A 26577-nucleotide genomic window follows, 5' to 3' on the forward strand; every position below is an offset into this window, starting at 1 on the left:
TTGCATTGGATGTGCGTTCCCCCCTTTTTCTTCAGTGAATGGGAACTGCATTTTAAAAAAAATGAAGCAAATACTTACCTAAGGAGAGGGAAGGCTCTGGGTGGTATAGAGCCTTCCGTCTCCTCTCTCGGTGCTCTCTATCCTGTGCTGGCTCCCCCCCCCCCCCCCCCCGTTTCAGTCCCCCGCCGAAAGGGTATTTGGAAGTCTTCGGGAGCCGTGTCGTGACGTGCGGCTCCATACTGCACAGGCGTGAGCATGCAAGAGAGCGTGCTTGTGCAGGCGCAGTACAGGGCGGCCCTTCTTCAGGAGCACTCGGGCTCCCTGAAGACTTCTGAAGCCTCCTTCGGCCGGGTAAAGCAGTATTTGACTTATTTAGTCAAATACTCCTACCGGGTGAGCCAGCACTGAAACGAGGGCACCAGGAGAGGAGCGGGAAGGCTCTATAGGACCCAGAGCCTTCCCTCTCCTTGGGTAAGTATCTGTCTCATTTTTTTAAATGCGGTTCCCATTCACTTTAAGACAACATATTGCAATTTGGGTTTTTTGTGGGTACAGCACTCCAGAGTGTATTGTCATGGCCCTGTGCACTGATTTTTTTCTCCAGTTGATGACCTGTGTGAACTTGTATTGACTTTTGTTACATCTTACAAATTTACAGGGGACCAGGGAGATAAATTACCGACTTGGCTGTAGTTACCTCCAACACTAGTCAGTAAATTGTCAGCAAATGTCAATTCATAAAGCCTTCAACAAGCGGTAAGCCTGACGATAGTTACCGACACCTCTGGTGAGGTCTTAACAAGTTACCGACACCTCTGGTGAGGTGTTAACAATGCAAAGTGCAGGGAGCCGAAGTCTGTGTGAGTCATCTGTGCAGAGAGCTGTCTGTGTGAGTCATCTGTGCAGAGAGCCGTCTGTGTGAGTCATCTGTGCAGAGAGCCGTGTGTGTGAGTCATCTGTAGGGAAAGTCTGTGTGAGTTGTCTGTAGGAGTCATCTGTGCGAGTCATCTGTGCAGGCAGGGAAAGTCTGTGTGAGTCGTCTGTATGAGTTATCGGTGTGAGTCATCTGTGCAAGCAGGGAAAGTCTGTGTGAGTCGTCTGTATGAGTTATCTGTGCGAGTCATCTGTGCAGGCAGGGAAAGTCTGTGCGAGTCTGTATGAGTTATCTGTGGGAGTCGCCTGTGTGAGTCATCTGTGCGAGTCATCTGTGCAGGGCAAAAGAGAGATCTCGCCACACTGCTCTACTCTACCGCTCAATGGGCTGCGGTAATTTACCGACCTTCAACGGCAGCTGGGGAAATCTTTATGAATTAGCACACAGACCGGGAAAATACAGAGTGCGGTATTTTCCCGACAAGATTTTTTTTATCGCACTGCTTTTTATGAATCAAGGCCATATACTTTTTATCACCAAAACTAGCTGTCAGCGGGAGAATGGAGGATCGTGGACAACCGGCATGGGAAAGGAAGGCTGCTGGGGGCTGGCAGAAGCCCCAAATAAGTGAAACACTTTTTTCTTTTTTTTAACTATTCAGTTCTGCTTTAAGTCCAATTTTGCTAAAGTGGAATGTGCAATAAAAACTTTGTTGATTGTATACAGTATGTACCGTGATATATTATTGGTGTCACAGAAAACCACTTAGGTAGATGGAATTCATGCATTTACATAATTCATAGTTAATAGTAGAGGGCTGTACGCCTTTCAGTTAAACCTGTAAACCAAGTCCAGGTTTGCAAAGTAGTTGGACGAAGCAGGTAATTTAGGCTCGCACTCCCTGCCGTGTAGTCCCTGACCTGGGACCTGCCATAGATGTAATGTTATAACATCTAAAGTGGTGCAGCGGGATTATACATTTAATTTGGGTGCCAGTGATAGCTGGACCACAAATTGCTTCTCCCTTCGAGTCAGTACGACTCAGAGGAGGAATAGTACTTTCAGCCGTCATTCGGCTCACCCTGCGCACAACTGACCGGGCGACCAAACAATACGTACTCCTGTTGAAGGAGGTAACATCATCTCAAACAACCCTTTTGCATCAGTTAACTGGCACTGACAGGGATCGGCTGATGCCGGATAAGTGTTAAAAATAGGCGTAGCTAATACAGTACTATACCCCACTCTGTATACATACCATGAGCTCTGTATTAAATGAATAAGGGGAGCCTTGGGGGAGCCATAGAACTCAGTCGTTAAAGGACATCCGAGGTGAAAATAAACTAGTGAGATAAACAATTGTATCTATCCTCTTTTTTCTAAAATTGACTTTTTTAGCTATCCCACGGTTTTATTTTATATTCAAATCTACTTTTTCCTTTTTTACTGTTGCATGGCCTCTTCTCAATGACACATGATTTGAAGTATGCCAGAGCGAAAATCTATGAACTATTGACTCTTTTTATCTCGTTCCTGCTCTCAGAGGCCATTTACAGCCAGGAAATTTTTATGGCTGCAATTCCTTATCACTAAGGGTTACGCTATAGTCCAACGCAGACAGAAGCTGTCACTTGATTTTTAACTATTTCAGGGAGAGAAAGAAAAAAAGGAACACAGCCTAGTTATTTGTGTTCTTGGCACTGTACATATATGTCTAGCTCATCATGTCACCTCGGGTATCCTTTAAGCACAGCAGAGCCCTCAAACAGTCTAAGAAGTTGGTCCATTGTGAGTACTGCCGGTGATTTGTTCTGGTTGGTTGAAACTTCTGGTTAGTTGAGTTCTGGATAACCGTGAGTCTACTGTAATTACAGTGTGTATAAATGCTTTGCAAACATTCCCTTATTCCTTTAATTAACAAGTGTTTATATGGGATTTAGCCTCTCATAATGTACTATAATGAATTGACTGCAACAAGATGGAGTACCCACTGAGCCCACCGTAAGTTCCCCCAGAGTACAATTACCGCAAGTTGAGATTCTGGGCACTGTTATACACCTTTCCCGAGCACATTGTGAAGCTACATGTGAGATGAAAGTGAAATATTACTTCCCTGATGTCATGTTTACGGCGATCACTAATGAAGAACTTCGCCTTGTGTTGCAGAATAACCGGCTGGCTGTGGAGTGGATTGCTGGCTCTCATCCAGCCACACCGCTGGTGGAAAACCCCTTCTCAGCGCTGGGATTACTCAGGTGGAGACCAGAAAGGTGCTTTTGTTTTTTTCTAAGACACTCCAGCTTGAGAGCTGCTTGTCTTCCTGCACAGCCAGCTTCAAGAGAAACCATTTACCATTTCCTACAGCGGGGAAAAAAGTACTGAACACGGCAATGATTTTCTCAGTAAATATATTTCTAATGGTATAACAAAGAGCAAAAAAAGATTCCGAGCAGCGGCCAAGTCCAAAAGGAAAGCCACGTTTATTTCATCTACAGCTAAACAGATAAAAGTGGCATAGTGTGTAGCCCGGCAGGCTGTTTCGCAGGTTACCCTGCTTCTTCAGAGGCAAAAAACAATATGGTATATGCAACTTTTATCTGTTTAGCTGAAGATGAAATAAAGGTGACTTTTCTTCTGAACTTGGCCAGTGCCCGAAATCTTTTTTTGCTCCTTGTTATACAAGTAATGCTGGACTGTCTGGAGGCACAGCCATAGCACCCAGGCCCGGATTTACATCACAGGAGCCAATAGGCACAGATGTCCTGGCACCCTAGACTTCACCTTCTGTAAACCTACAAACACCAGCTGAACTGCACCGCAAATGTGCTGGCTGGCTCAGCTGTCTCTTCTTCCTTACTTCCCTTGCCTGTCTGTCATAGGTAGCTACAGGTGCCCCTTGGTATTGGGTAGCCAGATATATCCTCAGTAATGTATTAAGTAGCAAGAAGTGCCCCCAAGTATAAGGTAACTAGAGGTGCCCCGATCTGAAGGGAGGTCTGGTCAGTGGAATGCTGAGACCCTCTCATTTACATTCTTATCAGGACTCTGCATAGGTAAGGCAGGAGGGAGGCACTTGGGGACGGCCGTGAGCCACCTTTCCTTTATCTGGCACCTGTAGGCATGTGCCTACAGTGCCTTATGGTAAATCCGGCCCTGATCGCACCATAAATCCTTCAGCGGTCTGCCTAGTCATCTAGTGCCAATGTAATCCTTCTTTACAGTATATTTATAATGGGACTATTGGCATGAAATGTACACCAGATGTTAGTTACAACCCAAACAATCCACACATAAAAGACATCAAAAGTCCATAAATGGTTGTGTGTAAAGAGGAATGACACAGGATATATCGTAAAAGTGGGGAGAAAAAGACCCTGCATCTTATAGGCCAAATACAGGGAGTCCCCGACTTACGATCGCCTACCGATACGAACCGCCGACTCGCTATGATTCTTACCTCTATTCTATTAAAAAATGTCTACATCAATTAAAAAAAAAATCAAAAATTTAGGGCTGGTGCACACCAAGAGCGCTTCCGAGCGCTTTTTAAAACGCTTGCGCTTTGAAAAGCACTTGGCTAATGTATTTGAAAGGGGTGGATCACACCAGAGCGATGAGCTTTTTTCCCAAATGCAAACGCGGCTGATACAGCATTTTTGAGGCGATTCAGCCTCAATGTTAGCTATAGGAAAAGTGGAAAATCACTCTAAAAAATGCTATAACTGAGCGATTTTCCAAACTTTTTTTGCACAAGCTGTTCACTTCCAGCTCAAACTGTGCAAAAAAATAAAAAAATCTCTGCACCAAAACGCTCCAAAAATCACTAGGCATAACTAGAAAATCGCTAGGCACATGCATGGAATTGCTTACAAAAATTGCTTCTAAAAACGCTTAGAGTTTGCAATTACGCTAGTGATTTGTGGTGTGCACTAGCCCATACATTGAAAAAATGTTTGACCAATTTGAAACTTGGAACAATGAAAAAATCAGCCCATGTATGGCCCTGGATTAGATAGTGTAACTGTAAGAACAGCGTGTGTGAGACAAGCTGAAATATTGCTGCTGGACAGCGACCATTAGGAATGAATATGTCAGGAGTAATGATGACCGAAACAAAATGCATCTGGCCTTCTTTTTTGGGTGACCACTTAATTATAGCTGCCAGACTTGACTTGTGTGTTGTCACTTTCACTAGGAGAGGAGCAGATGACCTGTTCTAGACTAGGTACACACATGCGACAACGATCGTTCGTTGTCAACGACGAACGATCTTTTAATTGACGAAAGAACGACCGAAGTAAAGTTAGTTGTAAAAAGTGTGTAACGATCACATCGTTAGAACGAACGTTACACCACGTAGAAGCTCTTAATGCGCCTGCGCATAAAATTGTAAAGTTCCATGGAGAAAAAGTGAAATGCGCATGTCCAGCCTGGTACGAACGATCGTTTCCAACGATGGACCACTTTTGCTAACGGGAAAAATCCGCCAAGCTAGATCGTCCGTTTTGAACGATCTAGCTCATCCGTCGTTCGACTTCATGGTCGTTGGCTGCTTTTTTTCATCGATCGTCGTTTGAAATGATCGGGGAACGATCGTTTCAAACGACTATAGTCGCATGTGTGTACGCACCTTAGCTCTGCCTGCTGAGATTTAGTGGCTGAGTTCTGTATGTAATAAATTCATGTAATAAAGAACGAACTTTGATTGGCACTGGCAACGCATTTCGGGGGTCTGTGCCCACTTCCTCAGGCCGAATACAGTGCCAGAGTACTTTGGCACTGTGTTCAGCCTGACCCATGAAACGTTTTGCCAGTGCCTGCCAATTAAAGTTCGTTATTTATTATATGAATTTGTCTTCCTTGAGGTAAGCCACCTCACCCTTTTCATTTTAGCTGTTTTTAACGTGGTTTTATCATACCTTGGCCCCTCTTTTACCCTTTGTGTTACCCACCCTCCTTCTGGAGGGGTATTCTATTTGCTCAGGAGTGTTTTTACCACCCCCATAACCATCTAGAGTTTTTTACAAAGAGAGTGACCACCTCCAGCCCAACTAGACAACCGAGTGGAGTCGGGTTTGTGCATCTCCACCTGCCTACAGTGGTCGGTTGCCTGTCTGCAACCTTCCTTTTTGAGTACCACAATTTACATCTTCACCATTTTACCACTGTTGTAACATACTGCACCATTTGGGCTCCCGTTGTCTCTGTGTTTTTTTCCTCCAGGGTGTTCTTTGATCACCCAGTGATCTTCAAACTTGTCTCTCCAGCTGTTAAGGAACTACATGCATTGTGGGAATTTGACACCCACAATCATGATTCATAAAGGCAAATGCATTGTGGGACTTGTAGTTCCTTAACAGCTGGAGAGCCAAGTTTGCAGATCACTGCGACACCTGCACCTGTATGTGATATTCCTTTTATTTGCATGAGGAGTAGCTTTTGGTAATGATTCCCTTCCTCACATCCTGACTGCATACCGACTCCACTCCTACAAGTGTTACTGTACAGAAGTAAGAACATTGCTATAATATGAGTGTAATGGTTAAGGGCTCTGCCTCTGACACAGGAGACCTGGGTTCAAATCTCGGCTCTGCCTGTTCAGTAAGCCAGCACCTATTCAGTAAGGAGTTTCTTGGGAAAGTCTCCTTAACACTGCTACTGCCTACTGAGTGCGCTCTAGTGGCTGCCTCGCAAGCGCTTTGAGTCCGACAGGAGACAGGCGCTATACAAATACTGCAATTATAGATACCTGGAATATTTTTAGATTTTTATAATTCTATTTTGTAGCCACAAGGTGGTGCTGTTTCTTCTCTGCTATGGGAGGTAGAAGGGGATTTCCATAAAAATAAATAAATAAACAGGATGCACTCTGTATTTGCATAGTAACCTGTGTTGGGGATTGGGAATCCCATACTGGGAGCTTTATCAGTGTGGCTAGTTTGGTGCTGCTGCTACAGTCGGGAGTGTTCTGATAATTCTTATGTAGCACCGAGTTCCTACTAAAACGGACCTGAACTCTTGCACAGGGCAGAAGGAAAACATAGAAAAATGCACCCTGTGTGTATTTAGAGCGTTTAGTCTGTCTAATTTCCCGTCATCTGTGACTAATCACAACTATAATTATATTTCTTAGCTGTGTCAGCTGGCAGTCTCGGCAAAGCAGCTAATTAGTAAACACAGGATGTTAACCCTATGTTTGCTTCTATGAAAGAAGAAAGTAGAAACACTGCAGAATTGCAGCGCTGGGTCCCCGGTTCGAATCCCAGCCAGGTCAACATCTGTAAGGAGTTTGTATGTTCTCCCTGTGTCTGTGTGGGTTTCCTCCCAATCCCAAAAAACATACAGATAAGTTAATTTGCTACCCCCCCCCCCCCCCCACAAATTGGCCCTAGACTATGATACATACACTACACGATATAGACATAGACATATGACTATGACTACGACTAGCTTGTGAGCTCCTCCAAGGGACAGTTAGTGACAAGACAATATATACTCTGTACATTTACTGTGTAAAATGTTGACGCTATATAAATACGTAAAATAAATAACATTTTTGTTTTCAGAAATAGTATCAAGTAACAAAGCGTACTTTGAATAGAGACAAATGACCACACAGCTCATGTCTGGGACCACCTGACTCATACCGCTGCGCAGACGAAATAATCTTCCTACATTCAGCGACAAACACACGGGCAGGAGGGTTAAAGGGGAACTTCAGCCTAAACAATCATACTGTAATTAAGTTACATTGGTTATGTTAATTAAAATAGATAGGTAATATAATCTCTTGCCCTCCCTGTTTTAAAAGAACAGGCAAATGTTTGTGATTTTGTGGGGGCAGCCATCTTTTTCATGGGGGCAGCCATCTTTTTGGTTGAAAAGAGGTGACAGGGAGCAGGAGACACAGTTCCAACTGTCCTGTGTCCTGATCACCCCTCCCAGCTGCGTGCGCTAGGCTTCAAATCTCAAATTCAAAATAAAAAAGAACAAATTTGCGCCAAAACAGCAGAAGGAGAACAAAATCATCAGAAATCCCATCATGCTTTGCACAGCATCAGGGGAAAAATGCCTGGGCAGTTTTCTTCTGTGCAGCTAAAAATGAGGCTTGGGTAAGAAAAACAAAGTTCTGATGCTGTGAAACTGTTAAAGAAACACCAAGCCCTTTCAGTGCTGCTGAGTCGATTTTTAGTCCGGAAGTTCACTTTAAGGTTAGGGTGGGGATAGTAAAGTCTATGGGATGTAGGTTAGCTAGACCGTAGGTTTATTTGTTGGAGCACCGCCTACCCACCAGTTTGAGAACTACTACACAGTACTGTGTAATCAGAGAGTCAGACCAGCACACAGCCTTGTCTCTCATATTTCTGTGTAGCTGAGAGAATGTGTCTACCTAGCAACACGTGACACATACAGCACAGAGCCCTGCCATTGGCTGGAAGTTGTAAGAGGCAGTGGGTGTAACTCTTCTGTAGCAAGGATGTAATTCTTACCAATGCAAAATGCCAGAGTCCTGGCTACAGAAGACTGTCTGAGTGTGACCAGCTCTGTGTGTGAGTGTGACTAGCCTATCTGCAGATCCTCATGAAGAACAGGACAAGGAAGGCTGAGACACACAGAGGCTGCTGCTCTTCCCTGGCCTCTGGGAGGCTGCCTGGACTTCATACCCAGAGAAATCTAAACTACAAAATCTATTCTACTGATCATTCAGCTCTATAGAGCCCGGCTGCTGCTATTATAATATTCTAAATCCACCTTCTCATTGCTTGCGGTAGGTAAGATTCATTTAGAGAGTGTACAGTAGGAACTGTCTGCTTGCTGTATGATAATGACTCATTGGTACATATTCTTATTCTAGGCTTGGAAGATGCCCTTCCTGGTGTGTGTGGGGTCGGTGAGGGTTCTGCATGTAGTAGTATTACTGCTCCCCCTGTTGGTCGTACAGGCTGAAGGTACTAAGTAACTGCTAGACTTTTTGTTATGTATACTGCATCTCCAGTCAAAACTTTTAGTTTTAGTTTTAACCACTTCCGTACCAGAAGTCTTTGGCCCCTTAAGGAGCAGAGGCATCTTGATTGAAAAACGGGGTTCACTGACATCACGCCGCAGGTACTGGTCTCTCTCACTGCTCTCCCGTCGCTGCAGCCCACTCACTCTGCCGTCGCTATGACAACAGAGCTCTGTGAAGCGGTCAGGAGCCGATTTCATTGGCTCCTCACCATGTGATCACTGTGAGCCAATCACAGGGCCAGGAGTCAATGATATCGGCTCCAGACTGGCTTACTGAGCAAGTTGGCGGCAGCAACGGGAGAGTAGCGTGATTGGTAGTAGCGATGGAAGGGTGCGGTACGGTTATTAAAATCTATGCCCTGGCAGGGATAACAGGTCCCAAACACGGCTTAGATTTCAATTACCAAGGTCCGAAAGCGGTTAAATAGTGTTGGGTAGAGTTAGAATGTATGTAAAGTTTGTATTGCTTACTTTGGCACCTGGTAGAGAAACATACCCTCACTTCCTCTTCTCAGTGGCCCTGTCAGTAAGACAGAGGAAGTAATAGATATCAATGGTCATCAATTAAAAACTTCACTTATGTTCTAACCCTTCTCCCACTATACCAAGATAAAATGTTTATTTATTTATTATTATTGCTTTTATGTCCTTGTTAGAGAGATTTCATCTCACTTCCTGTTTTTAGTTACGTTAACAGAAAGCTGAAATGAGAGGGGTATGGAGACAGCCTTGTTTATTTCCTTTTAAACCTGTTACCTGGCATTCCTGCTCATCTCTTTGGCTTCAGTAGTATCTGAAGCCCACACCTGAAACAGGTAGACGTCTTTCATACGGAAGCCTGTCAGCTGATCTCAAGCACAGTTCAGCCTCACGTGTGAAAGAGTATGGCTAGAAGTATTAGAGGCAGAGGATCAGCAGTACAGCAAGGATACTGATGTAGTTTAAAGTGTAACTGTCGGGCATAAAATCAAAAAATCAACTCTTTATTTTTATCTGGTAAACCAGTAATAAGGATGCTAACCAGGCAATCCAAAAGTTAAAAATCACTCTTAGTCTTCTTATCCATAATACAACATTGCCCAGTTTCCGTGGCTCTTTTTTGGTACATTTGCTGCACAAAGGAAGTTGCAGGGCATGCTGGGTTGTCTTTTTTTGCTGCTTTAGTTTCCCCTCAGACGTAAATAATGCAGCCTGATTGGATGAAGCCTCTTTCCCTCCTGTTTTCCCCTCCCACACCTCTGTTCCTCTCTGATTGGCCAATATTTCTCATGCTGATGCACTTTCTATTGCAGAGCTGGGTGGGAGTGCCTGAAGACTGGGAGGAGGGCATACAGGGCAATGCATACACAATCAGGCAGAGGAGAGTACGGGAGGAAATGACATCAGGATTGGCTTCAAAATAAACCATAAAAATACATAATAAGGGGTTACCTGATGTATAAACTGTATGTAAAAACTAGGACTTATCCCAGAGACATGGGCTGCTGACTCAGCAAATTAATTTTCTTGTAAAAATTGACCTTGACTCCACCCCTCCCACATTTCCTGTCTTCCTACTGGGTCCCGAGCATGACTGCGGGGCTTATGGACCAATAGGGAAGCTTTGGAAGTCCACTTACTTTACTTTCCCTCTTATCAAATGTAATGGACTCTATAACTCTGGAACCCGTTGTTATAGTCAGTAGATAGCTTAGCTGCTTTAATGGCAAAAGGACTGCACAGAGCATCTGATGAAGGACCAGGAAGTCTGCAACATGGAGTGTGCAGTCCTATTGCCATTAAAGCAAACCTGTAACCTCCTTCCCCTTTTCCCTCCTTTTTTCTTCCCACTTCCTGCCCTGGAATAGATTTGAATGACTTCAATGTGCCGAGCTGTTAAAGAGAACCCGAGGTGGGTTTGTGAAATCATATTAGGACACAGAGGCATGTTCTGTATACAATGCCCAGCCTCTGTGTCCTTTCATTGTACCTCCAGTCCCCCGCCCCCCCCCCTCCCCCTAGATTGTCACTAGCCTGCTATTTACCTTAACCTGTCAGTCACCGCCGCTCCCCTACCTCCTGTATAGCACGGCTCCTCGCCTGTGTCCCCCCCCACCCCCCCCACCGCCCGCCTCTGTAAGCTTCCTCCAATCGGCTTACTGAGGCGGAGAGGGAAGGGAAACAGGCGGGGAGCCGCGCTATACAGGAGGCGGGGGAGCGGCGGTGGATGACAGGCTACGGTAAATGGCAGGGTAGTGACAATCTGGGTGGCGCTAGCCAAGAGCCCAGGGGGGGGGGGGGGGGGAGTTAACAGAGACAGGTAATTGCATAGAGAACATGCCTCTGTGTCCTAATATGATTTCACAAACCAACCTCGGGTTCTCTTTAAGGTTATTGCCGCGCCACCCAATATTGGATTTGGTTTGCTAAAGTTGGGAACAGAAGTGATGAGGCAAACTTGGTCTAATTTGTTTTTCATTTTTAAAGTGTCTCCTAGCGTGAGAAAATTCTGAAACAGGTATTCCTGGAGCATTCCAGAGCTTGGTAGTGCAACTTAAAGCAAGCAGTCAACTGTTTGGCAAGGCATTTTCAGAAGAGCTCTAGGATAAAGATGCAGATAGCAACATGGATACAAGTATGAACAAAAAGTCTTAGGTATGAAGTATGTTTCTGAATAGCCGCTTGCGCTTCTCTTTCGGTCACCAGATATTGGGCTTTATTTAATGAAGGGGGAGAACACAGCTGAGCTTCAGTCATCCCTTGCCCACCAATCATAGCCATTTTTGTCAATGAAAAAGAGGGATATTCCCCTACTCTTGCATTGTCAGATCACATGCTGTTTCTAGCAGGGCTGTGGAGTCGGTCCAAAAATCCACCGACTCCGACTCCTCAGTTTAGGATTCCACCGACTCCGACTCCTCGACTCCGACTCCTCTAATTTGCATATTACAATTTTGTTGATTAAAAGTATGTAACATGATATTCGTCTCTTAACTGCCAACGGTTAGGAATTTTACAAGACAACTGAAGTGAGAAGGATATGGAGACTACTATATTTATTCCCTTTAGACTAAAACTAGTCCTTGGTAAGAGTACTTGTAAAAGGTACAAACCGGAACAAAGAACATCTATCAGGCCCTAGGCAATGTAACTGTGGGTACATGTAAGAGTGATGTGCAGGTACTCTGCAGGGGAATGAGGAGATTCTTCCTCTATTACACATTCTTCATGCACAATCTGAACAAGGTTTATGGGTGACAGACAACACCTCTGTGTTCAATGTGCACAGCATTCTCAGTGGATTCCCTGCAGCTCTGTGGGGAGTGCATATGTAGAGTATAGTACTATTGTGTAACAAAGTAAACCTGAGACAGATGAAATTGAAGTTTTATACATACCTGGGGCTTCCTCCAGCCGCCTTCAGGATAATCAGTCCCTCGTTGTCCTCCTCCACCACCTGGATCTTCTGCTATGAGTCCAGGTACTTGAGCCAGTCGGGCGTAGTGCGCATGCACACACTCCGCCGTCAGGAGCATACTACACCTGTGCAGCACTATTGCGCAGGTGCAGAATGTTCCTGGCTGTGGGAGCGGCATGCGGCCGGACAGCGCTGACTGGCTGAATTACCAGGACTCATAGCAGAAGATCCGGGTGGTGGAGGACAGCGAGGGACTGATTAGCCTGAAGGGGGCTGGAGGAAGCCCCAGGTATGTATAAAACTTTACTTTTCATCCGTCTCAGGTACCCTTTAATTTGTAGTCACCAAACCAAATTTTAACAACATATCAAATTATTTGATTTCATCAGCAAAGGGAGTGCATACATTTGCATAAATCAGCATCAGTGCAGAATTATTTCCATCTCATTGACCATCTCTATTAGTGACACGGCTACACATCAGGCTTTATTCTTACAGCATAGATGTTATTTAGTATATATAAGAGATTCCTGTGTACACATCATATATACAGTCACAATCAGATATGTATATCTGACCTTAAAAATACGGGGACTGCTTTATTGAAGCAGCACAAGTAACTAATTTTGATTGGTTTATTTCATTTTTGTGGACTGAGCACAGCTATTACTGTATATATACTGTATATATACATTATTTTTAATGACTATTATCTGAGAAATAGAACATTTTATCATATTTTCTATTTTAATTACAGTTACAAATTCATTAGGAGTCGGAGTCGGTGCATTTTTTCCCGACTCCGACTCCAGGCACCCAAAATTGCTCGACTCCACGACTCCGACTCCACGACTCCGACTCCGACTCCACAGCCCTGGTTTCTAGTGTCATGTGACAACACAGTGACATTGCAGTTAGCACTCTTGCCTCGCAGCACTAGGTTCCTGAGTGCAGTTTCCAGCCTGGACAACATCTGTGTGGAGTTTGTGTCTTCTTCCTGTGTTTGAGGTAGTTTGCACTCCATGCATTAAGCTACAGAAGGAACATTAAGCCCCATCTACACGATACGATTCTTTGTGCGATTCGATTACGATTCTATTTACGATCCAATTAAATCCGACAGGTCCGATTGGGATTCGATTTGATTCAATTTGTTTTGCCATTGTCTTGCAATGGCGAATCGAATTGAATCGAATACCGATCGGACTTGTCGGATTTAATCGGATCGTAAATAGAATCATAATCGAATCGCACAAAGAATCGTATCATGTAGATTGGGCTTTAGGGATTTGATAGTGAGCTCCTCTGAGGACAGTCAGTGACGGTACTCTGTAAAGTGCTGCGGAAGATGTCAGTGCTGTATAAATATACAATAATAATAACAACAATATGGTAGGACATATAACTATGGTAGGGATTATAGTGTGAGCTCCTCTGAGGATAGTCAGTGACATGACTATGTACTCTGTAGAGTGCTGCAGGAGATGTCAGTTCTATATAAATACATAACAATAATATGGTAGGATATTATACTATGGGCTTGATTCACAAGCGGTGCTAACTGTTAGCACGCTTGTGAAAAGCCCCTTATCACGCCAAAAGATGCTTTGGGCGCGCTAATTAGCGCTCACGCGCAAAGTCCCGCGTATAAAACTTTGCGCGCAAAATCCGGTGCACGCAAAACGTCGCATCGTGATGTGATGACAAAGACGCACCCGATGCGCCTATAAGGGTGCATTGAGTGCGACCTTAACGTTGCACTATGTGACGTTAAGGTCGCACCCAATGCGCCCTTATAGGCGCATCAGGTGCATCGTTTTCCTCGCGTGCACTGGATTTTGCGCACGCAAAGTTTTGTGCGCAGGACTTTGCACAGCCTGATTCACCTTTCTCCGTGCTAACTAGTTAGCACCCTAGTTAGCCCGCCCAAAGCCTTTAGGCGTGCTAACTAGGTTAGCACCGAATAGTGAATCAGGCCCTATGACTATGGCAGGATTAGTTTGTACAGGTCAGTGACATGACTATGTACTCTGTACAGTGCTGCAGAAGATGATGATAATGTGACTATATATAGCCAATGCAGACATAGGAAGCAGGGTGAGGAGCGTTGTTTGTCTTTGCAGTGGATTTCTTCCATCCTGAAAACACACCTGACTTTTATAAATAGGTCAGTATGTTGTTTTGCAATTTGCTGGGATGAGCAGCAATGTACAGTAGGTGGAGGTAGAAAGTAGCCACAATTAGACCCTGTATGTATGAGGTCTATGGATTATGGATATACCAGTATATCCCGGTTTTCCACAGGTGTATCTGGGAATTCCATCTGCATTTATTTAATGTAACTGGTGCCAGTAGGATTGCTGAGAACTGCATACGATGTATGATGAGAATAAAGTTATCCTATTCTCCCCCCCCCCCCCCCATCCATACTATGCTCCTCATCCTCTTGTTCTTGTCTTTGGCTCTCGCAGATCGTCACTTGCTGAGTCAGGTTCTGTTCTGTCAGCCCGGTGAGCCCACCTCGGGACTCCTGCAGATGTTTGATGTGGACCAGATGTTCAGCTATAACTTCAGCGACGCCTCCACCAAGCCCTGGCTCAGAGAGTTCGAGCAGTGGGATGGCCAGGCGTTCCCCATGCCGGATGATATCTCCTCCCGCCTGGCCTTCTGCAAAAACTTCAGCGAGGTGTTGACTAAAACCCTGACAGACATCATGCCGGAAGCTAGAGGTGAGATCCTATATTATACTCTATGGGGAACCAGATGTCCATTCTGCATAGTGTACTGGTCAACGGCTCCACCTCTGACATAGGAGACCAGGGTTCCAAACGTGGCTGTATTCAGTAAGCCGGTACCTATTCAGTAAGGAGTCCTTGGGCAAGACTCGCTAGCACTGCAGGGTGGCCTACTGAGCGTGACCTTATTGGCTGCAGCTCTCAAGTGCTTTGAGTCCAACCAGAGAGAATACAAATGTTAGCATTATTATTATTACCATTTTCCAGCCACAGTCCTATGGGTGAGGCCGCAGTTTCCCCCATTGTTCAGCTGGGCGCAGAGCTGTGCGTTCATTCCTAGGTTAGGATCCTGCATTGATTCAATGGTGTAAGTAAGAGTCCGGCTCAGGTGAAGGGCTAGGTTAGGGTTAGGTAATTGTACAAAGAGGGTTAAAAAAACACTGTTGTGAAACATTGTAAAAACGATATTTGTCTTAGAATAAAATGCATTATAAGTTACTATTTCCAATGGCACTGAACATCACAAAACAGGTAGTAAAAATCTGACAGAGCTGGTTTTGGACTAGTCCAATTCCTCATGGGGGGTTCTAAGGGTTTCCTTTATTTTCAAAAGCAGTTCATCAGCACAATTGCCAAAATAGTGTGCAAATGTGCAGGGAGACTGGCTGGCATGTGTGTATAGCTCCTTTGCAGAAAGTGCTTTGGTAATGAATAAAGTAAATACTTAGAACCCCCCATGAGGAGATGGACTACTTCAAACCCAGAGATATGTAAATAACTATTTACTGTAAGTGACGGCCACATAGGAAGTAAGTAATTTATAGTGCATTGTAGTCTTGGCGAAATGTACTTCTTACATGTATTTGTTTACATGTATTTTAAAATGTTACTATTTTTTGTGATTGTAGTCCTAGATAGTGAATGGTAGATTAACCTCCTTAGAGGTAATCCCGAGTCAGGCTCGGGACAGAAATCCGCAGCTCAGATCAGTAATCCCGTGCCTGAGTGAGTTATATGTAGGAGCTGCTTTTTTTTTCTTTAGGGTCTAAAAGCTTGTGAAAAAATTGTACGGCTTTTAGACCTTAAAGCGGTATTGTCACCATAAAAATCAAATTTCAACAGCAACTGGTCTGTGTATTAAGTGATAAAGATGCTAATCCTGCATTCAAAACTTGCAAAACTTTTTCTGCTGTTATGATTTGGAGTTATCACATACTGGCCCTTTAGTAGTCGTGCCAAAGAATTGCATGCTGGGGGTTCTTTTTATCTATAATCTATTCCTCCTCTTCCCTTTATTTCCCTGCCAGATTCTTATCTGAAACCTAATCCCCTACTCACTTGTGTTTACAAGCAAGGCTGAGGTGACTCAGCGATTGGAGGAGACAAGAAAAAAAGTAAAGGGCAGAAATGACATCACAAGTTAGCCTTAACTGTGGGCAAAAGACATGGCCCCCACCAGGAACAGAATTCTCATCATTTACTAAATAACATTCACTGAAATCAAAACGTGGACAGTACAACACATGTGTTATGTAAGTAGATCAAGTATTTATCTACTTATATATGTGTTTTTTTTCCCTGGCATAGTATGGCTGATCCTACTGCTTTAAATCTAGAAATAATCATAACGCCAGGGAGGTTAAAGTGAATCTGAGACAAACCTCGGGTCAAAAATCAGATAATTACGTAAGAAGAAGAAGCCCGTGCAACCCCCTTTTGGAAGATCCGGGTCACGCTCCTCTTCATGCACGAAGGTGGAGCGTGTCCATTAAGAGGAGCGCAGCCCAGATCTTAACCTCCCTGGCGGTATGATTATTTCCAGATTTTAGGGTCTTTTTAAAACTTTTCAGACCCTAAAATCGGGAAAAAATGCCGCCAGAGTCTCTGCAGCAGCCCCTGCTCTCACTCACCTCCCTGGGCACCAGCACTGCAATTTTACCCCTGTCCTACGGGTGGCGATTAAACTCTGGTGAGATCGATGACGGCGATCTCACCAGAGTGATTAAGAGCCTTGGAGGACAGGAAGGAGAGAGGTTACCAACATCAAGATCCCCCAGGAGGTGAGTAAAAGCTCCCGATGCGCGCAATACTCTGCATAGAGCTCCCGGCAGCTAGCCTGAGAGTAGTTCGGTATTACCGCCAGAGAGGTTAAATCCTACAAGCTCTCATAGGATTTCTTTTGGGGTCCGTGAGCGGCAATGGTGGTCCCGAGGACAGCGAGGGAAGCCTCTGCAAGATCCAGAGTCTTCCCTCCTCCTGGGTAAGTATCCGTTTTTTGATCAGAGGTTCGTCTCAGGGACACTTTAAAGGTTAAAGTTAGGAGTATCAGGAAGCTAGTAGTGTAAAGGCCTGTACCCACCACGCAATTTCCCTGACAATTTTCCCAAGTCCATTTTTTGAGCGATGAGCAGTTGTTTCCGCAATCTCGTGACGTGGGTACAGGCGCGCTATCATGCAAACGTTGTTTATCGCCCGTTTTGCCCGCAGGTAGATGGATCAGGCAGCAATTGGGGGATGTCGCTGGATCCTTCTTCCTGGGTTGCTGCTGTGTGTAGCTTTAGATGCAGGGAGGGAAAAGGTTAGGTTTAGGTAGAGGGGGAGGGGCCCAACAGGTCATGGTGTAGAGGATGTCAGGATAATGGTTTTGCAGTGATTTCAGTGGTTACCCTGAAAACATGACTAATGGAGTTGTAAACTTTTACTAGATATGCAGCTGCCACATCCTGTTTCAATGGTGACCATAGAATGGAATTCATCAAGTTTTCTGTTCTGGTCTTCAGTGATGGGGACAAGAAATGAAGCGGACATCTTCCAGATGGGCATATAAATAACAATAAAAGCATGTTCCTTCCACACACTAACTAAAACCAAGACGAAAGGCTTTACCTTCTGCTTTAGAGCCTGTTACAGGCACACTGGCACAGATCTAAAAACACCATCTAATAACTCAGTAATCAGTGCTCAAATGTTACCTTGTTGTGTAAAACAAGCTTTCTGCAACTAAAAAGCCTGTCTTAAAAGTCTGATTGAGGAACCATCAGCAGTTGAGTTGAAAAAGCAGGGCACAGACTGAATCATTTGGAGAGGATTGCTGCTTATAGCACAGACAGTCTGTGGAACAGGAAGTGGCCGGTATCTGGGCTCCTGATCAGGTACTTTAAAAGGGATTTATTTGACTTCAGCTAATCAAGGAGTCTTTGCACAGATAAACACTAGGTGGTTGATTCACTAAGCGAAATAGCGTGAGCAACCTCCTATTGCTCGCGCTATTAAATCATCGCGATTTAATTTTCCCTTCCATGCACAAAATAGCGCAAGCAACACGAGGTTGCTTGCGCTATTTCTCTTAGTGAATCAACCCCTATCTCTGTCACTGAGTGAAGCACAGATCTAGAATCCAGAGTGGGGCTTTAAGACAACAAAAAGCATAATAAAGCACATAAAGAGCAAGTACAGAACAACAGTAGTGATGGTGCCCAGTCTCCAGTCCCTACTGGTTTCGGCTTCCCTTCCCCTGATGATGGCGAAACCGTTCGGGAATGGAGACTGGGCACCATCACTACTGTTGTCGTGCAGTTCCACTTGATGTACTTTACACACGTGTTTAAATCCAAGGGGTCCTCGTCATAGGGGCCCACCATGTTAATATTCGTTGTTTCAGAGAATGTTTGTGTATTTCATTAAAAATGTGTTGAAATTGTGAAACACTACTGATTCCGTCCTTGATTTGATGAGGTGACGGTTACCGGTTTGTCATTTCTGAGCACCGTGTGACTGCAGGTCCATTTGCCTTTGGACTCAAGTATCCGAATTGAATTGTGCTACTGCAAGTGCTGTGGTCTTGTTTGTGGTTTTGGCGCACCTATTACCCATTTACCTAAAGCAGCCCAACCACCTAGAGAGTGCTTGTATCATATTTTTCTTGTTATTTTTCTCATTTTACCTTTAGGTGGGACACAAGTGTCTGTATTCACTGCTCAACCCCTCCACATAGGCAAGCCAAACACACTCATCTGTTCCATTAGTGATGTCTTCCCACCTGCCCTGACAATCACCTGGAGGAAGGATGGGAAGATCTTATCAACTGAGCTGAACACTAACGCGTACCTCTCCATGTATGACCAGAGCTTCCAGGCCTTCTCCTACCTCAATGTCACCCCTGCCTATGATGTGGTCTATTCCTGTAATGTGCAAGTAGCGGGGGATAGCAAGACCATTGTCGGCTACTGGGGTAAGCAGAATGCTTTTATTCTGAATGACAGAGACCTTTATGTAGCAATGTGGAATCATCCAATCACAGCACAGAGTATGAGTGAAAGCTGGTAAATGATTATCTGTCGAGGCATCCAGCGGTGGTTTTATGGTGCATCCAGCTGCCTAAAGCCTAGAGAAAAAAAGCTATTGGAAATTAGACTAAATTCACCCTGACATTTAAAAGAGGAACTCCAGTGAAAATAATGTAATAAAAAAAGTGCTTCATTTTTACAATAATTATGTATAAATGATTTAGTCAGTGTTTGCTCATTGTAAAAACTTTCTTCTCACTGATTTACATTCTGACATTTATTACATGGTGACATTTTTACTGTGGGCAGGTTATGTAGCTGCTCCTAGCTGTTTTGGCTGTTAGAGACAGCTGTAAGCAGCTAATTCCTGTCTGTGAACCTTGTTACATTGTAACAAACTGCCAAAAGTACCACGGTCCTCAGAGCTTCCTGTGGGAGGGGTTTCAGCACAAAATCAGTCATACAGCGCCCCCTGATGGTCTGTTTGTGAAAAGCAATATATTTCTCATGTAAATGGGGGTATCAGCTACTGATTGGGATAAAGTTCAATTCTTGGTTGGAGTTTCTCTTTAAGTACCCCCTTAACTGTGAGAGTGATATGGAGGCTGCCATATTTATTTCCTTTTAGTCTACTTACACACCAAGACGTTGCGTTTTAGGGGACGTTATGGTCGCATAACGTGCCCCTAACGCAACGCCTGGTGCTCTTAGATATGGACGTCAGAGTGAGCCGCGTCGTGCAGCTCACTCTGGCGTCCGTGATGCGTACTCTTGGACGCATGCGGCATCACGTGGTCCCACCAGCCAATCGCTGCACAGAGCGGCGCTCCAGGAAGTAAACACTGCACGTCACACCGTGCAGTGAATATTATTTAGCCATGTGGCTGGCCGAGGAGGAGGAGGGAAGACCTCCTCCTTCAACACTACTGAGCATGTGCGCACAGCATAACGCACAGCATGCAGCACATTCAACTGATGTCCTGCGTTACAATGTAACGCAACGTGGGCACTGTGAACAGCCCATTGATTTTTCATTACTGTGTGGTGGGCTGCGTTACAGGCTGCTGTAACGTGCGCTTGTAACGTCTCACTGTGAAAGCAGCCTTAAACAAAACCAGTTGCCTGGCATCCTACTGATCTCTTTGGCTAGTGTCTGAATCAAGTATGCAGCAAATGCAGTCAGAGCACCTGATCTGCATGCTTGTTCAAGGTCCATGTTTAAAAATATAAGAGGCAGAAGATCAGCAGGATTGGCAATCCCATGGGCACTTGTGATCATTTCTGTATGGGAAATTGCCTTGCAAAATGGACAGGGCTAATGTCATAGTCAATCATGCAGTAATTTCACTACAGCATCCGTTTCTAACACCTACTGACTAGTGAGAATGTAGCCTTAAAGAGGCACTCTAGTGACATAATATATAGCAGTAATTTTCTGGTTACAGCATCATAACCACTTCCTATATCTATATATTGCTGTATTTTGGTATGTAGCACTGCCTTTAGCTCTGCTGCATTCCCCTTCCCAGAGCATCCAGGCATTATTTTCAGAATTTTTAGAAACAAACATTCTGCAGAGCTGCACCTGGCAGGACGAAAGATGTCGCTGCCAGTGATACATTTCATAATGTAAATCAGGTAAAGGAAAGTATTTACAATATGCAAATTCTTCCTTCAGCTCAGCACCATGCCACTTGGGTAATGAAATACAGAAAAATGCCCCCCTGATGTAAGGCCACCTTTACTGAAAATTTGCATCAATTCAAAATGATTAGCATCTCTTTTAATGCAAAAGTCTAATCCATTTATCAACAAAGAAGCCTGGCTCTGAGCAACAGTAACCATCTGTCCACTTTTGCTTGGATTCCCTCAGTCACAGGTTTTACACATAAACATGTAAAGGTTAAGGTAACATGTCTAGCGATGATCTGCAGATTCAACCAAGAGACACATCTCTCTAATCAAATCTGATTAGAGAGAGATCTGTCGGCTGCCCATACACCGTAGGTCGATTCCCAATCAATTTCATGCTGAAATCTCTTGGGAATCGGCCTTGTGATGCCACATCTGACCACCTCGCTGCCCCAACGCCGCCCCCCTAATGTTATATGTCCCCCTTGTGCCCAGTGGAAGTGATACATTGCCTGTCCATGGCCTCCGCTTGTCCTCCACTGGCTCCGGGCTTTCACCGTTCTCCATACATGCACGCCACATCGTTTCCTGGTAACGTGGCCGCGTGTGTGACGTCTGACGTCAACGCGTGTGCCCTTACTAAGCAGGTGCGCGTGTATGAAGAATGGAGTGCGCCTGGAGCTAGTGGAGGACAAGCGGAGGCCGTGGACAGGTAATGTATCACTTCCACTGGGCTCCAGGGGGATATTTAATGTAAGGGTTGACAGCGCCGAGAGTTTCATTGCGTTTATCGCCTGTCCCGATATCACACTCCATTCCCGCCACGCACGCGATCAAGCAAGTTTGCCCTACATCTTGCAGCAGGTGCAATCGACTAATGTGACCACTTTTGGCCCGCACCGATTATGGCGGCACCGATTTTCATCCAATTCAATTATAATTATCGGATGTTAATCGGCCGCCAAGTCGCCTGATGAATAGCCAGCTTTATAGGTGTGCAGACTGTAATTGTTCCGCTGAAGGGCAGTGTGTAGATGTAGCTGTGCATAGTGTCTGATGCTGCCCCTCTGTGTTCTTATCTGACTTCTCTATTAGTTCCAGATTACCCCGTTCCCTCTGACATCCTGGAGAACTCGCTGTGTGGTTTAGTTTTCTCCCTCGGTATCATCTTCCTCCTTGTCGGTGGAGTGTTCCTCTATCTCGCTTTCAGAAGTCGGGATGCGGGTAAGTTAGGGGCTTCCCGTGCTTATGCTAAAGAGGAAGTTAATGGTTGTCATGCTAAAAATGTCTTATAGGAAGAACTCTGGTCTAGAGCCTAGTTTCTCAACGTGTGGTACGCGTACCCCAGAGGGTACATCTGTTGGTTCCAGGGGGTACTCGGGCTTGATATACTTCACCAAGAATAAAAAATTTAGAGTTTCAGAAAATGATAAATCTTATTTAAACAACACCAAATTAGTGTTTTAACTAATTAAAAGCAAAAGTAAATGCTTGGAAATAGTTTAGAACCAATTATAGTGTACTACAATTAAATATATATTTGTCAAGGGGTACTTGTGATAACGTTTACTATGCCAGGGGGTACTTGGTGAGTACAGGGCTTTAAAAGGGGTACATACCGATAAAATGTTGAGAAACACTGGTCTAGAGGAACACTGTTCAATCGCACCTTATAGCAGGCTGGCTCATACCGTATCTGCACAAATAAAAAATATCATTAGTATTATTATTTAGTATTTTTATATAGCACTGACATCTTCTTGCAGTACATAGTCACGTCACTGACTGTCCTCAGAGGAGCTCACAATCTAATCCCTGCCCTAGTCATTGACTTATATCCTGACATACTATTATTATGTATTTATATAGCACTGACATCTTCTGCAGCACTTTACAGAGTACATAGTCATGTCACTGACTGTCCTCAGAGGAGCTCACAATCTAATCCTATCATAGTCATAGTTTAATGTCCTACCACATTATTATTATGTATTTATATAGCGCTGATATCTGCTGCAGCACATTACATAGTACATAGTCATGTCACTGACTGTCCTCAGAGGAGCTGTCAATCATAATCATATGTATTTCATAATCTAGGGTCAATTTAGGGAGAGAGCAAATTAACGTATCTGTATGGTTTTGGGATGTGGGAGGAAACCAATGTAGACAGAGGATGAACATACAAAGAACAGAAATATAGAGCACTGTACTCTGTACATAGAAAATAGTGCATATTTGCCTATTTAAGCTGGAATACAGTTTTTTAATGAAAAATACTGGTCATGTGACCCATGACTTATTTTAAATTAGCATAAACAGCTGCTGCACAGCAACTAAAGGAGTATCTAAAGGTTTGCGGGTGTCTTCTGTTGTGTGCTATTATTCCCTCCCCCAGCTGTTACGTCATTGTGCCTGTGAAAATGTTGCTTGGTGGATCAGGGGAGGTGAACTTTGTCTCTTCACAGAGGGGTTATGTAAATAAACTCAACAGATAAAATAAGGCTATAATGCTTTCTTCTGACCTGCTCACTCAGGGAGAGGTGGTGAGTCAGATATAAGAATACAGAATAATGAGGACAATTGCATTTCATAATCACACAGACCAGAGAAAGCTGTATGAGCAATATATTGTGACTGTAGATACAGATTAAAAGCGGAACTAAAGTCTTGCACAAGCATATACATTACACCACTATTTCCTAACTTCTCACCATTGCCTATATAGTTATCCCACCTGACTTTCACCTTAAAGTAATGCCATCTTTGTGAAAACTCAGTTCTACCAGCCCTTTCCCCATTCCCTTCAACTAGTACTGGAAACAGACATTTTGCAGAATAATATATTATCCAGTTCAGTGACACAGCACAGTCACAATCACAAGACACTATATACTCTGTACAGCGCTGCATAAGATGTCGGCACTATATAAATACATAATAATAATAATCACTTCACCTTGTACACAGAGGCTCCCTGCTGATAAATGAGCCTTTTATCTCCTGCATTTAGAGAAAAATTGGCAGTTGGCAGCCTGACTGATAAGAAACTAAATCTGTGTGTACTGCAGTTTAATTGGCTCTGCTGAAGCCATGGTGGAATATGATTAAAGTGGACCTGAACTCAGAACTTCATCTCTGCTCTACAAGATACATAACAGTATAATAACCTTTAAAGAAACAAAAATATTTCAGTTTACAGAACTCCTTCAATAAATCTTCAGTGTGTCTACTTGCTGCTTTCATGGTAGCAGACAGAGTTAACATCCTGTGTTTACATATTAGCTGTGTCTGCCGAGGACTGCCAACATTTCTGTGCTGACACTGCTGAGAGATCTAATTACACTTGTGATTACTTACATATAAGGGGGGATTAGACAGGCTAAACTCTCTAAATACACACAGGGTGCAGTTTTCCTTGTGTTCTGCGCAAGAGTTCAAGTCCACTTTAACTGCGACCTTCTCGCCCATTTTCTGATGCTGTTGGAAGTGTATGAAGTGTATAATAAATGTGTATTTCTTCTGCGTAATGTTATGTCCATTTTTTTTTTGTCTACAGCATAACCGGGGCAGAATGAAGAGACTTTTCAGGCCGTTTTCTGAGGCCTTGTGATGATGACTGCTGTATTACTGCGATGTCCCAGATTGGTGACACGGATGTCAGTGCATTTGTTGCCTTTTATGTACAGCCAATGACTAGCTGGAGACAGTTGCTTTTTGCCTCCAGAGTTCAGCCAAGCACCCAATGCAAAGAATATCACCATGTGACCTACCATGTGACGACCACTAGTGCCTCTCCTACCCAAAGGCTGGCAGTACTGTGTGGAAATATGTGACTCTTTGAAGTGATTTAAAATGCATCTCAAATGTCTGAAAAAAATAATACTGCTGTTGCACTGACCCCCATACTTTTTCCTCATTTAATTTTAGTAAAATTACATTTCCATGTCAGTCTGCAACCCACTCAAGTCTTTCGACTTGCTGAATCACTTGCTTGCGGCCATAGCGGCAGATTTTCTTTTGTGCGTCTTTGTTCAGTCAGTGCTTCATTCCAGTCAATCAGTGTCCTCACAGCTGCAGGGCATTAGGGATGCCAGATATCACCGATCCTAACTCCGTTCCTGTTAGGTCTGTCTGAGACACAGCAAAGAATAAAGGAACTCATGCTTCCTGTGACGTTTATAACTTATATGTGCCCTGAAGGAAGTTGATTTTAATTTTTCTATGACAATGGTGCTACACTTTAGAATGAATGAGAGTTGCTTTCAAAGCCCTATGTCAGCCTCCTACTTTTTTAATACATATAGTAATAATAAGCTTGCATTAATAAGCAATGTCCAGACTCCTCCCCATATTCTGTCATCACTTACATGATGCAGTCAGACAGGAAGGGGGAGGAGGCACAAGCCTTTCCCTATGTCTATATCTCTTAATGATAAGAATCTGCCGCGCTGCAGTGTTATGCTTAGTACACACAATAAAATGTTCTGTCAGATTGACTGTCAAATCGATTATTTCCGACAGGTCTGATCTGATTCCTGATCGTTTTTCTGATTACTTCTGTATAAAATATCGATCAGAAAAACTATTTGGGATCAGATCGGACCTGTTGGAAAGTATCGATTTGACAGTCAATCTGACTGAAAATTGCAATGTGTTGTGTGTACTAAGCATTAAAAACAGTTAATCTGTGACAAAGTGTATTCGTTAAGGCTGCTCTCACACAACTGCTGATTTTCTAATACTTTGGCATCCTCTACTGAGTTCCAGTATGACCCAGGTGAGCAGCGCCATTTTTTTTTTATATCACAGAATAGCTGAGGATGATAAAAAATTCCCAGTGAAGCTCGCAGCATCACTATTCCAATGGAAGATCTCTGGAGATGCTTTAGTAAACAGGACTTAGGCCCATATGCAATTTTTTAGGCGTTTTCTCCTAGGTGATAATTAAAATGCCCTTTAAACCACCAGCAAGCAAGAAAATACTCAAAATAATTTTGACAGTACCGTACTTCTTAACCTACTTTTGGGTACTTCTTCAATTGTAAAATGCTGAAAAGTTATTTTGAGGAGAGAATGGATATTATCTCCTAGGAGATAACTCAGGAGAAAAGGGTAATTGCATATCGGTCTCAGTGGCCTTATTCAATAAATGTTTACTCCTAGGAGATAATTTTTCATTCTCTCCCTAAAACAACTTTTCAGTAGACTGCAACTGGAAAAGTAGGTGAAAAAGTAGTCAAAATTTTTCTATTTTCTTGCTTTTGGTGGTTGAAAATGAATTTTATGTTAAGGTGAGAAAATATCTTCTAGGACAGCGCTGTCCAACTGGTGGCCCGCGGGCCACTCTTCTCTCTGAGATGCAGGCATGGCTTGTGCTATGGGCGCCATGCCTGCTCCCTCATATAGTGCCCTCTCCTGTGTCCTCGCTGCCTCACAGCTCAGACTTCACAGATCACGGCGACCGAAGCAAACAGAGTGCGCATGGTACCCGCATACACGGAGTATGTCACATGCGGAAGTGACATCATTAGTCAGTCACTTCCGCATGTGAAGTTCAGCGGCGCGGGTGCCATGCACACTCTGCTTGCTTCAGTCGCCGCGATCTGTGAGGTCTGAGCTGTGAGGCAGCACCAGCGGGTACAC

At 44.0% G+C, this 26577-nt stretch overlaps 1 protein-coding gene across 2 annotated transcripts; it reads left to right on the plus strand.

Annotated features, from left to right (window-relative positions):
• Window positions 1-8305: 8305 nt before the first annotated feature.
• Window positions 8306-25101, plus strand: LOC137528084 (class II histocompatibility antigen, M alpha chain). Of its 2 annotated transcripts, none has more exons than XM_068249343.1 (6): window positions 8306-8646; window positions 8730-8823; window positions 14750-15007; window positions 18963-19244; window positions 22027-22155; window positions 24491-25101. In XM_068249343.1, exons 2-6 carry the CDS (start codon window positions 8739-8741, stop codon window positions 24493-24495), a joined length of 759 nt encoding a protein of 252 aa, XP_068105444.1. In that variant the 5' UTR covers window positions 8306-8646; window positions 8730-8738; the 3' UTR covers window positions 24496-25101. The 2 variants fall into 2 exon arrangements, with proteins under 2 accessions (XP_068105444.1, XP_068105445.1); XM_068249344.1 differs by having other exon boundaries at window positions 8306-8642.
• The last annotated feature ends 1476 nt before the right edge of the window (window positions 25102-26577 follow it).

The sequence above is a fragment of the Hyperolius riggenbachi genome, chromosome 8 (assembly GCF_040937935.1).
Source record: "Hyperolius riggenbachi isolate aHypRig1 chromosome 8, aHypRig1.pri, whole genome shotgun sequence".
Classification (NCBI taxonomy): Eukaryota; Metazoa; Chordata; class Amphibia; order Anura; family Hyperoliidae; genus Hyperolius; species Hyperolius riggenbachi.